This window comes from Sorex fumeus, unplaced genomic scaffold, assembly GCF_029834395.1.
Source record: "Sorex fumeus unplaced genomic scaffold, SorFum_2.1 ptg000233l, whole genome shotgun sequence".
NCBI lineage: Eukaryota > Metazoa > Chordata > Mammalia > Eulipotyphla > Soricidae > Sorex > Sorex fumeus.
The window spans coordinates 764,532-777,816 of record NW_026606290.1 but is presented as its reverse complement, the minus strand read 5'-3'; the positions used below and the strand labels follow the sequence as shown (position 1 = coordinate 777,816).

The 13,285-nt window shown below is 60.0% G+C and overlaps 2 protein-coding genes across 2 annotated transcripts in view; both read left to right on the top strand.

Annotated features, from left to right (window-relative positions):
* HMCN2 (hemicentin 2) overlaps positions 1 to 852 on the top strand; it is a 102,017-nt gene extending 101,165 nt beyond the window's left edge. Inside the window, 1 exon segment of the mRNA XM_056108910.1 lies at positions 303 to 852. Coding sequence (XP_055964885.1) covers positions 303 to 648 — 346 coding nt within the window. The 3' untranslated portion in view covers positions 649 to 852.
* Positions 853 to 10,689: 9,837 nt separating this feature from the next.
* The window catches only part of ASS1 (argininosuccinate synthase 1), a 32,818-nt gene continuing 30,222 nt past the window's right edge, over positions 10,690 to 13,285 (top strand). Inside the window, exon 1 of the mRNA XM_056108921.1 lies at positions 10,690 to 10,766. The gene's annotated coding sequence lies outside the window, so the exon portion shown is untranslated. The remainder of the gene's footprint in view (positions 10,767 to 13,285) is intronic.

Genomic DNA, 13,285 nt, shown 5'->3' with positions numbered 1-13,285 from the left:
CCCGGGTTCGATTCCAGCATCCCATATGGTCCCTGAGCACCGCCAGGAGCAACCCCTGTGCATCGCTGGGTGTGACCCAAAAAGAAAGAAAAAAAAAGAAGGGGGGGTGTCTGGGGGAGAGGCCAGAGCTGGGAGAGAAGCGGGGACCCGGGGCCCTTCATTCGCCCTGCCACACAGCGCACGCCGGCCCCTCGGCGCGCCCCCACACAGCCCGCGACACGCAGACACTCGGGGCCGGGAGGGGGGGGTGCGCGCCCGTGGCCTGTCCCTGCGCGCGGTTCCAGGCGCCCGTGTCCACGCAGGACGTGCTACCGGCGCTGCTCCCGGGACTGCCGCGCGGGCGGGCCCTCGACGCTGCAGTACAAGCTGCTGCCGCTGCCGCTGGGCGTGCGCGCCCACCACGACGTGGCCCGCCTGGCCGCCTTCTCCGAGGCCGGCGTGGCCGCCAACCGCACGGAGCTCAGCGTGCTGGAGCCCGACCCGCACAGCCCGTTCGCGCTGCGCCCGCTGCGCGCCGGCCTGGGCGCCGTCTACACCCGCCGCGCGCTCACCCGCGCCGGCCTCTACCGGCTCACGGTGCGCGCCGCCGCCCCGCGCCACCAGAGCCTGTACGTGCTGCTCATCGCTGTGTCCCCCTACCCCTACTGAGGGGACCCGGACCCGCCCCCACACCGGGCCCCGCGAGGTCAGCGCGCCCGCCCTCCTCCCGTGCGTGCGTCACGGGGCCTTGCGTCAACAGGACCCGGGCACAGCCTTGACCAGGGGACACTCACCCCCTGCTCAGGTGACAGTGGGAGGCGGGGTTGGAGGGGAGCCCGAGGAGACGTCCCCTGGGGTCACCCCCACGCGCACCTTCCCTACCAGGCCTCGCTTGTGTGGGCCATAAAAACCTATTTTTGAACCGACTTTTGAGTCCCGTTGTGCTTTGGGAAGGAGGGGTTTGGGCTGAGAGGGAGCCGCCAGCCCTTTCCGCCTCCGAGCACTGGAGCAGAAGTCCAGCAGCTTGGGCTCAGGGGGAGGGTGGCCCAGGAAACCTCTGGGGACCACTCCCCCATCCTGAAATTGAAATGACCCTAGCACCCCGCATGAAATGAGAGGGAAATGCCCTGCGACGGGCAGGGGAGCCCAGGGGGCTCCTAAGGTGGCTTTAGCAGTTCAGTCATTCACTGGTCAGCAAAGCAGTCACAGGGACAGACCTCATGTTGGGCACCCAGGGCTCAGTGGTTGGAACCCACGTGGAAGGGGCTCCCGGGGGTGGATGTGCTGAGAAGAGATGCTCTGGGGAGGTGGGTGGGTGGGGGGTCGCAGGGTGGGACAAAGCCAGGTGGACATCGGGGGGAGGTGTCCCTGCCAAAGGCATAGCACTAAGCTCAGGCCCAGCTCCACTGAGGGGCCGAGTGGAGCAAGAGAACGTGGCAGCGTTTCCAGCGGGCAGCCAGGGGCTGAGTCTCAGGGTTCAGCCATGGAGCCCCGAGCCCTGGTGGTCTGGGAGCAGAGGGTCCCCTGCACCACACGCCACAGTCACCTCCTCTTAGCCCCCGGTTCTCGAGCCCAGGCCGTGAGAACTGCTGCCAGTTATTTCTGTCCATCAGATGCCGTGGCTTCCTGGAGACAGAACCCTCCCAAAAGACTAGGGAGCAGAAGAAAAGATCTGCAGGGCCCCCTTCACAGGTGGGGAGGGACCAAGAGAGGGGAGACGCCTGGTGGAGCTGCCTAGTGGTTAGACCAGGGACTCCTGCCTGCCCCCTGGGAGCCCCGACCACGCCTCAGCACCCGAGTCCTCCACTTGGCCTTTGGACTCTGGTGTCTTTGAATCCAGGGGCTCCTTGCACATAGGAGGTGCCATCACCACACGGTCCCCCAGGAGCAACGCCAAGTACAGAGCAAGGAATAGCCCCCGAGACCCACTACCCCCCCCCAAACAAAACCAGAAAGTGCTTTCTTGGAAGGACGGCAGAAGGGGCCGCAGGGCCCTTGCACAGCCTGTGGCCTGTGTCAGCCGGGGAGCCCGGCCCTGCTGGCGCCTGCGGCCCAGGTCCAGCTCTGCTGCATTTCAGGGCCTTTGAAGTCCCTTTGATTGTCACATTCCTTTGATTTTTTTTTGCTCCGTCTACAAATGCCAAAACCACTCAACTTGCAGGTTGTACAAAAACAGGCGGGACCAACTAGGGTTAGAGCACAGAGGCCACTTACAGCCACCTCTCAGCTGGCAGGGGGAGAGAGCGAGGGGGGGAGTGGAGGAGGGGCTCCCAGCTCCCCCCAGCCCCCGCCGTGCCTCAGGGCCTCCCCGGGGCTGATTACCCCTCTTTGTGCAATGCTAGGGGCCAGGGGTCACCCCTGAGCCCTGCCCTTGCCTGGCCTGTTAATTTTTGATGGACTCGGGGACTTTGAAGCAGGGTCCGCGCCGGGCCCCAACCTTGCAAGCGTGAGAGCCCGAGAGGAGCAAACACAGCACTTGCTCTCGGTCCCCCTGTACCTCCCTCTCCTCAGCCTCATCCTGCCCTGCTCAGGGAAAGGCTTGGGGTCGCAGGGTCTGCGCTCCCAGGGGGCTCTCCTGCAGGAATCAGACTCTGTTTCCCCACAGAGGATATGGGGTTCAGAGAGAGGGTCCCTCTGCTCCCAGGCCCCTCAGCCTGGCAGAAAACAGCTCAATGCTGGGGGTTGGTGCGATAGCACAGCAGGTAGGGCGTTTGCCTTGCACGCGGCCGACCAGGGTTCAATTCCCAGGATCCCATATGGTTCCCCGAGCACCGCCAGGAGTGATTCCTGAGTGCGTGAGCCAGGAATATGTGCATCACCGGGTGTAACCCAAAAAAAGCAAAAAACAAAAAAACGAGCTCAATGCTGCCTCCAGAGATTCCAGAGACCTGGGGCTCCGAGCCCCAGCTGCCCCCCATCCCTGCTCCCCGAGGATGGGAGAGGGGAGGGGGCAGGAGGGACGCTGGAGTCAGGTGTGGGCCATGGGGCCGGCCCACCTGAAGTCTGGGCTGGGGTTCCTGCCATCCACCCCCCAGTCCCCAGGACAGTCCCCAACCAGGACGCCCTCAGGGAGAGGCAGCGAGAACCAGCTCAAGGGGAAGAGTTTCCTGTAGCCCGTCCAGCGGCCACCCTCACCAGCCCCATCCGGCTGCCCAGCCCCGTGCTCTCTGACCCCTGGGGTGGAAAACAGCTTTGCAGGTCACTCATTAAACTCCCTGATGTGACTTTTCCAAGAAGACAACAGCCGGACTGCGTGTTCCCTCTGGGCAGGGCCTGGCAGGTCGGGGGCCAGCCCAGAACCACTCTCTGTTCCCGGGGACCACAAGGGAGGACTCTAGGGTCTTACACCCAGAGCCCTGCGTGACGTCAGGCCCAGGTGTCCTGAGTACCAGAGGGAGGAGAAAGACAGAGTCCAATCACGGGCCTGCTCAGTGGGGGACTGGGGGTTCCCTAGGCAGGACGACTGCGGGTCCCCCAGAGGTGGAGGGGACGGCCGGGGGCCGAGCCTCCGTCTATGAGACTTTAGCACATGCTGGCGGCAGCATGAGAGCCGGTATGTCACGGGAACGAGTTGGACAGGGATGACGCAGGCCCGTCTGGGGAGGACAGAGGGCTGGTTCCTGAGTGTGACAGGCCTGCAAAAGCCTTTGAATCAGTCCGAGTCAGTGGTGATCCGGGACAAAGCTGAAACCTTTGAAAAAACAAACCCTGAAAAATCATTCCTAGGTCTGGGGACCGAGAGAACTCAACCTCATGAGAGCAAGATCTGCGTACAGAAGGCTGCTGCTCCCCAAACCCTGCTGCGAGTAGCCCCTGAGCACTGCCCTGACCCCAAAATAAGTTAATTGATTGATTTGCCACATCACACACAAAAACGTCAGTACTGGCCCTCCAGGGCACTTTGTCACTACTCAGGCTGCCGACTGCTCAGAAAAACTTAAAATAAAAATTCAAGACCCAGGGTCGGAGCAATAGCACAGCAGGGAGGGCATTGACTTGCACATGGCTGACCCGGGTTCAATACTCAGCATCCCATATGGTCCCCAAAGTAATTCCTGAGTGTAGAGCCAGAAGGAACTCCAGAGCATTGCTGGTGTGACTCATGGTCACAGTCACGGTCCTCCCGTTTTTCATCGATTTGCTCGAGCGGGCCCAGTAACGTCTCCATTGGAGACTTTGTTGTTACTGTGTTTGGCATATCGAATATGTCACGGGGAGCTTGCCAGGCTCTGCCGTGCGGGCGAGATACTCTCGGTAGCTTGCCGGGCTCTCCGAGAGGGGTGGAGGAATCGAACTCGGGTCGGCCATGTTGGCTGTGTGCAAGGCAAACGCCCTACCTGCTGTGCTATCGTGACTCAAAAAGAAAAAAAAAAATTCAGGACTCAATTAAGGGCTACATCCCTATGCCTCCTTGGACCAAGCTCCCCAGCTGTCTTTTTTTTTTTTTTTCAGAAAAATTCAAAAGTCAACTTCATTGATGTGTTTATTCCTTGGGGTATTAGTATTCCAAGTCTTCCAGGGAGGTGAAGTGGGCCTGACATTCCAGGAGCCAGTGTGTCACCACCTTTGTAATTTAAAGAAGCCCCATGAAGATTTTGGTCCATGCAGACAAAGAGTTTGACAGAAGCCTCTTATTCGCAGTAACAGGAGGCACGGAGATCTGTTCTCACTAACACTGTATTGTCCTTCCTTGGTCTCCCGATAAGGCAAGAAAAAAAAAAGGCACAGAGATAATAAAACGAAAAGCAAAACTGCCTCTTTCTGTGAGGGTCCACATAGAAATCAAAGACACTTTGGACTAAAAATCTAAAACATCATTTACAACATTTTTTTAAAATTTCGAAATACTTAGAAATGCACTTAGAAATGTGAAGAAGAAACTTAGCACAGCAGTAGGGCGTTTGCCTTGTGTGCAGCCGGCCCACTGATCCGGGTTCAATTCCTCCACCCCTCTTGGAGAGCCTGGCAAGCTAGCGAGAGTATCTTACCCACACGGCAAAGCCTGGCAAGCTCCCCGCGATGTATTCAATATGCCAAACACAGTAACAACAAGTCTCACGATGGAGACGTTACTGGGCCTGCTCGAGCAAATCGATGAACAACGGGAGGACAGTGCTACAGTGCTACAGAAATGCACTTGCCAAAAAATAACAAGAGTCTGGGGGCTGGAGTGATAGCAGAGCGGGTAGGGCGTTTGCCTTGCACGCGGCCCGACCCAGGTTCAATTCCCAGCATCCCATATGGTCCCCCGAGCACGGCCAGGAGTAACCTCTGAGTGCATGAACCAGGAGTAACCCCTTGTGTATCGCTGGGTGTGACCCAAAAAGCAAAAAAAAAAAAAAATAGCAAGAGTCATGCCCTGAAAACCATCAATGCCTGGAGACAGGGGCCCCTGTGGACCTTTGAACATGTCCACTGACCTGGGGACTCCCATACTACATGCCAAAGCATCCCCTCCTGCCAGGCCTTCTCTGCACAGAACACCTGGGTGCCTGCATGCAGAGGGTCTCAATCTGGCAAGTCGCCAAGGGGTACCAGTAAGGCAAACCTCTCCAGACTGTGACCCCAAGAAGCCTTCTCTCTTCAAGTACAAAACACTGATACTATCAACCCTGACCTCTCACATAACTGTCACATTTTTTTTTTAACCAACGTGGTGGGGATGGGGCATTCTCCAGCCCCAACCTGGTTCACTTCATCCCCTGCAGGATCTATGGCTCTGCTGTAAATCTAGACCCTAAAAATGTTCTCAAGCTGGGGATGCGACTCAGTGGTAGAAAACTTGTCTTTTATGTGTGATGTCTTGGGTTTCTTAGGCAGTACTGAAAAAAAAAATTCTCATTTGGGATTTCATATCCAGTAAAGAAGTTCCACAGATGTCTGGGCACTAGTATTGCAACACTTCCTCGGAGATACAGCTCAGATTTAAGAGAAAAGTTGAGGGCTGGAGCAAGAGGTGAGGTAGGGCACTTGCCTTGCACACAGCCAACCCAGGTTCTATCCCCAGCACCAAATATGGTCCCCTGAGCCCTGCCAGGAGTCATCCCTGAGCACAGAATTAGGAGTCAGCCCTGAACACCGCTAGTTGTGGCCTCCCCGCACAAAACAAAGTTGAAGCCCCTACAAATGAACACCCTCCCACCCCCGAAATGTAGCCTCGACAGGTGAACAGGTTTGAGTTTCTTAGTCATAGCTCATGGAATTAGCAATTAATGCTTTTGAAGAAATGGCCTTTTTGTGGTATTTTGATTTGGGATTTGGTTTGGGTTTGGGGCTACCCACCCAGCAGTGCTCAGGAGCTACCCTTGACTCGGTTGGAGGGAACTCTTGGCAGTGCTCAGGGAACCAGGAGGTGTCAGGGATCAAACCTGGGCTTCCTGGAAGACAAGCCTTACTCCAGCCCCTTGAGATAGTGAAAAGTCGTAGACTTCACCCCGCACAAACAGAAGGTCAGAGACAGGTAAAGCGAAGAAACAGGAGAAATTATCGGGGTGCGCCCCTGGGCAGACCCTGCGATCTCTGGTGAGTCTGGGCTAGAGCTGAGCCCTAAGCAGGATTTTAAGTTGACTTGGGCGGGGGTGGGGGGGAGGGGGGGAAGAACAGAGACCAGTGGGGGTGGTACCCTTGTAAGGAAACATGGACTGCAGCCTGGGGGTAGCAGGCTGGGGATGCCCAGATGATCCTTGATTCTGGGAACGTGTCGCTATTATGTGTCGCTATTTCATCAGCCAGAAGCATTCGGTCAGAGTAAATCTTACAGATAATCTCTCCAGGCCTTGAATAAAAAGTTTGAAGATGTTTGCTTGTTTTTTGTTTGTTTGTTTGTTTTTGTTTGGGGGCCACACTCAGGGGTGCTCAGGGTTTACTCCTGGCTCTGTGCTCAGAGATCACCCCTGGTGAGCTCCAGGCACCACATGGGGTACCAGGGATCGAACCTGGGTTAGCCGCATGCAAGACAATGCCCTCCCTACTGTACTATCACTCCAGCCCCCCAGGTGTTCTTTTTTTTTTTTTTGCTTTTTGGGTCACACCGTTGATACTCAGGGGTTACTCCTGACTCTGAACTCAGGAATTATTCCTGGCGGTGCTCAGGGGACCATATAGGATGTCAGGAATCGAACCCGGGTCAGCCACATGCAAGGCAAACGCCCTACCCGCTGTGCTATCGCTTCAGCCCCCCCTTTTTTTAATGATGGAAATGTTAAGAAGATAAAAACAAAGACTTTAGCATGCTCAGAGACGAAAGAACTCTGTGTTGTCTCCCTTCCCAACTCCCTGATGTAGAGATTTATTGTAACGTCAATCCCAACAGGCTTTTTATACAAAGTAACTAACTGCTGTTACAATTGATACAGAAACCAAAGGAGCTGGACCTGCTCCGATACAGCTTGGAAGCAGAGAACGTTTGGAAGATGCCTGACTTCGAGGCTTGCTCCAGTGGCCGGAGAGAGAGCACAGCGGGGAAGGCGCTGGCCGTGCCCATTGGCCATGCTGGGTTTTATCCCCCGCATCCCAGATGGTTCCCCAAGTCCCACTAGGAGTGATCCCTGAGCCCAGAGCCAGGACTCAGTCCTGAGCATAACAAGTGTAGCCCTCAAACGTCAAGAAAGACACCTGACGCTCTCTGCAACGAGTGGCGTGGAATTAGCGCTGATTCCTAACAGATGGGTCTGCGCATGCGCCACCAGGAAGGGACCGTGTTCAGCTGCTGTCCCCCCCACCCCCCAGCCCCAGAAGCGGGTAAGGAGGAGAAACGAGTCCTGGCCCTGAAGGGCGGTGACGCCACCTTGCAAGAAGCTGTCGCTGTTGGCCGGGCCGGGACAGAACGGGAGGAAGTGAGGAATCGAACCAGGAGGCCACTGCTACAAGCCGAGCCGAGGAAAAGGGGTGGCAGGCCAGAGTAGGGGCGCGGGAGAAGGAGGAAGGGCTGTGCGGGATCACGGTTAGAAGATACAGACTCTCTTGGGGCTGGAGTGATAGCACAGCTGGTAGGGTGTTTGCCTTGCACGTGGCCCGACGCGGGTTCGATTCCCAGCATCCCATATGGTCCCCCAAGCACGGCCAGGAGTAATTCCTGAGTGCATGAACCAGAAGTAACCCCTGTGCATCGCTGGGTGTGACCCAAAAAGAAAAAAAATAGAACAGTAGAGAAAATAAAATTCAGAATTAATATTAAAAAAAAAAAGATACGGACTCTCGACTCCAGGGCCTCAGTTTCCCCATCTTCAGCGGTGCCACCCCGGGGTGTGTGGTGTGTGGGTACAAGGGAGGATGTAACAGTCTCAGGGGAGGGAGCCCCTTTGACTGCGCCCCATGTGGGGGGACAGGATGCATGCACTTGGCAGATGTTGGGGGTCAGGTGCCCACAGAAGACAGGTCATCCAGGTGTGGCACTGTCACCTTGATCGTGCCCTGGCAGCCCTGCCGGTAGCCCTGTTTTTCATCCAAGACAACTGTGACCTCACAGCCCTCCTGTCCCCAGTGGCTGTACGTCAGGAAGGGACAATTCCCTGGGCTGGAGCCATCTCTGCCGCAGGGAGTAAAGGTCCCCCAGCCCGTGGCCCTGGGGCACTCGGCTCCCCCTGCCAGAGCAGTGGGCAGAGGCCACAGAGCCTGGACACCCACTACCAGTGCCCCCTCCGCCTCTCTGTGCTCAGGAGAAAAGCGGGGCTGACGGGAATGGTCACCTCCAGCCAGGGCAACAGAAACCCCTGAAGGAGATGCAAAGGGTGGGGCTCAGGGCGCAGGGCCACCCAGGGGTCTGGGGAAATGCTGATCGTTCGCCACGCCTCCCCCACCCCAACTAGGCTGGCAAGGCCCCAACTGCCTCCTCGATCTCTTCCTAAGTCTGGGGAATGGGGCTCCTTGGGGGTCACTGCTGAGTTTGGAGAGCTGGGGGAGGAACATCAGGCCTTACGGCCTCAGTTTCCCTCACAGGGTAGAGTCTGGCAAACTCCCCTTGGCGTACCCAATATGCCAAATACCAGTAACAACGATGGGTCTCATTCTCCTAAAGAGCCTTGAATATAATCTCAGGGCTAGGATGAAGGAGGCGTTACTGGGGCCTGCTCGAGGCAATCGACGAATAACAGGATGATTTCCCTCACCACCATCTCTGTAATAATTCCAACGGGGGGATCCCCACCCTTTCTATTTGGACCTCCCCAGCTTTCTGCAAGGGCAGTGGCATCCTGAGAGCCCGGCATGAAGGCAGGAAGAAGGCCAGGGAGATGGGGTGAGGAGCGGAGCTTGCATCTGGGAGACCCGGGTTGGGTCCCCCAGAGCACTGCCAGGAGTAACTCCCAAGCACTCCAAGTAGGACTCCCTCCCCAAACCAACAAAAGGCATGAGGGGCTGGGAGTTAGCTCTGAGGGTTGGAGAGCACACGTGGCACATGGGAGGTCTGGGACTGAACCCTGGTACTGCATGGTTCCTGGAGCAATACGAGCACTGAACTGGGAGTAGCTCCTGGCCCAGAGGGAGCCTCGGAGTGGACAAAGAGGCAGGGGGACCACACCTACTAACTCCTGGTAGAAAGATGTCTGCAGGTGCCCAGCCCTGTGGGTCTCATAGGGGACTCCCACCCTCGTGGCCCCTTCTGCGGGTCAGAGACCAAGGAGCGCACTGGGACTTCGACCTGATCTTGCATTGGCTCTGGGGAGTTTTCTCTCCATAAAGGCCCTGCAGAGGGGGGAACTGACCCCTAAAGGAGAGAGAGGGGACACAAGAGGGGGATGGGGGAGTGGTCAAGCCCAAACCCAGTGACCCCCGCAGCTGGGTGCTTTCCCCTGGCTGCTCCCCAGTGCTGGAAGGGTCTCAGGACCCTCGCTAACAACCCCCTTCTCCAAGATGGGGGAAGGGCAGACCAGATGGCTACCTCAGAGTTCACGTCGAGGCTCTAGAAGTCCCCTCGCTTGGGCCAGAGGCAGCCCCATGATCTGTCTGGCAGCAGTTTTACTGGGTCGAGTTTGCAGCCCCGACTGGTTGGGGCGTGAAAGCTGATCTGGGGTGCAGGGGCAGGCAGGTAGAGCCTTCTGGAGACCCAGTGGGGTCACGACTTCTGCTCTGGTGCCAGCAAGAAGCTGCACCCGTGAGCATCCCCCTCCCGCGTCCCTAGTCTAATAGTCTTATTGGGGAAGAGTCCTGCAGGCGTGGGGGGCTTGTGAGTGTGAAACCCTGCCTTCCGGAGCCGCCTCCAGCTCCGGTTTCTCATTTGTACCAAAGAGTTCGGCTCGCGGGCTGGCGTGGGGGTAAAGGAGGGACTTTGAGGCCTTGCCAGCACCCCCAGGGCCCGACAGCCAGTTCCTGCCCGCTGCCCAGGGCTCAGTCACTCCGAGGCGCGGCCACAGGGGCCCCCTGCCAAGTGCGCCCTGGGGAGGGAGGGTGCGCCGGCCCTTGGGACGGGGCGTGGGATGGGGTCGGGGAAGGGGCGGGGCCTAGGCGTCCAAGCTCCGCCCACCAGCCGGGGCCGCGGTCGCTGAGCGGCCGGGCCGGGGGCGGGGTCGAGGGTGGGAAGGGGCGGGGCATTCAGGCTCCACCCACCCCGCAGCCGCGGCCGCTGAGCGGCTGGGCCGGGGGGCGGGGTCGAGGGTGGGAGGGGGCGGGGCGTCCGGCCTCCGCCCACCCCGCGGCCGCGGGGCGGCGGGGCGGCGGGGTGGGGGCGGGGCCTGACCGCGCGGGGCCCCCCCCACGTGTCCCCGGACCGGCCCCCCGCTCGGTGCTTATAACCCGGGCTGCGCGCAGCCAGCGGCCCTGCTGCGTCGCCTGTCACCGCCTCCCGCGACCCGGTAAGGCGCCCCCGGGCGAGCCGAGGGGCCCGTGGGGAGGGATCGGGCGAGCCGAGGGGGCCGTGGGGAGGGATCGCGCGCTCCGGGCCGGGGACGCGGCGGGCCCGTTGGCGCAGACGCTGGTGGCCGGCCCGGCAGCAGGTCCGCTGCTGGCCCCCGCGCGCCCCGAGCTCCTCCTGGGCTCCCGCCCCGCTCCGCAGCGACCCCCACCCGCCGGGCGGAGAGCCCGGCCCTCCTCTTCCTCTGCCGAATCCAGAATTTCAAGCCCTCCTTGGCTCCGGGGTTTGGGCCACCCCAGCCTCAGTTTACCCCGCACTGAGGGGCTCCTCTCGGGGCTTGCAGAAGCGGCGGCGGCGGGCAGGACGGGTCCCTGTGCCCAGGGCGATTGCCGTCCGCACCCCGGAGAGGTTCGCTGGCCGCGAAGGAGGCGCGTGGCACGAGGAGGGAAAGTGACCCGCAGCACTTCAGTGTTCCCATCCGGGAAGTGGGGCGTCGCCGGGCCCCGCAATCTGGCGGCCCATCTCGGGCAGGAACAAACCTGTTCTTCCCCCCAGGTTGGATCAAATAGGCCCTGGCCTTTGATCCCGCCACCTGCCCAGGTGACCGGAAAGACGGTCGGAGTCCAGCAGCCAATGCCGCCCCCACCCCCATGGCCAGGCTGGGCCCCCCTTTCTCCACCTGGCAACTGGCACAGTTCGGGCTGCAGGAAGGGCTGTGCTGGAGACCCGGTCCATTCACTGCTGCCCGGGCCAGCCTCACCTTGGGGTGCAGGGGGTTGGGGGGGCCCTCTCGCTTTAGATCCTGTCTGGAGAGGTAGACGGGCAGTAAATGCCCCAAATGGGGAATTTTGGGTTGTTGCTTTGGGGCCACACCTGGTGGAGCTCAGGGGCTCCCCCGGGGCCCATGTTGGGGGAGCCCGTGGCTAAGGCTGCCGCACGCACCCCCACTGGGGGCTTTGGCCTTGCCCTGAACTCACCTAAGAAGTTCCTGCGGGGGCTTAGTACAGGAGGAAGGGTGCTTCGTCCAGGTCTGACCCCCCCACACTCCCATAGTCTCCTGAGCACCGAACCAGGAGTCGTCCCTGCGTACAGCCAGGAGTGGCACAACGGCCCCCAACACTAGGCGAGGGACCCACTCCAGGCAGTGCTCTCGGGTCTGAACCATGAGGTTCTGGGGATGGAGTCCAGGGCATTGCCCACACCTGGCACTGTTCTGAAGCCCCTCCCTCTGCACCAGGGGCCGCCCCTCTGGGCAGAGAGCCTGGACGGGGGCTGGGGGTGGGAGCACCTCTAGGACCGCTGGCTTCGGGGCTGAGCCTCGGGTCTGCAGAGCCCCCACCTGGAGCACGGCTCCCTGGGCACCCACGTGCCCTGCTCTGGCTGGGCGGGTTCGGGGGACGCATCCACACACTCAGACCCCACACCCACGGTCCAGACTCCTCGGGCCTCTTCCTGGGGGGCAGGGGGCGTCTTTCATCTCAGCCGTTGGGCAGTACTGGGCCTCCCTCTCTCCCCTCCCCTCCACCCGCCCCCCACCCCCACAGACTCGTTCTCCAGACCCGGGACAATCAACCAGTTCCCGGACCTGCTGGCTGCGTGACGCGCGCCCGCCTGGCCTCGCCGTCCCCCGCCGACCTCAGGGCCTTTTCCTCCCCCTTTCTTTCTGTTTCTTTTTTTAAGAAGAGTGTTGGCGCTACAGGGCTCACGCCTGACTCTGCATCGAGGGTCACTCCTGGCAGGGAGCGGCCGCGGGCAGGGCCGAGGCTGACCCGCCCTCAGGGCCTTCTCTGACGCCTGGGGCGGGAGGGAGGGTCCCTCCCTGCCGGTGGGTCTGCGCCCCCACCCTGAGCCGGGCTGACGAAACGCCCTGCCTGGCCGGCGTCAGCCCAGGCGGGTCCTGACAGCGGCACCTCCTGGACGCAGCTGGAATCTCAGCTGCGCTCTGCTACCCGGGTGCCGGTGAGCCAAGCAGTGCCGAGGACTGGAGAGCACTCCTAGGGCCTGGGAGGGTCCACAGGGCCTGTGAAAGCCAGAGTGAACGGGTCAGCACCGGGGGCGGACAGAGGTGCCTCAGATGACCACAGCCCGGAGAAGGCTGGGGATTACACTGACCCTGGGGGATTCGATTCTGATTTCTGGAAAGAGCATAGAGAGAGATTCAACCCCACCACACACACACACACACACACACACACACACACACACACACACGCTCACTCATACTTACACATACTCTCACACACACACTCTTGCATATACTCTTGCATTACACATTCACACATACACACATACACACACATACACATTCACGCACACTCACACATACACACACTCACACACTCATACACACACCCACACACACCAGGAGATCAGCGCTCAGACCCTTCAAGAGCATGTGTCTGCCGTCAGCCGTGGTTGCCTTTACCAGCTCCGGGCTGGGCAAGTGCCCCCACCTCCCAGGCCCCCCGCCACCCCGCCCAGGAGATCATGGCCACCGGGGGAAAGGCCACAAGCCTCTTG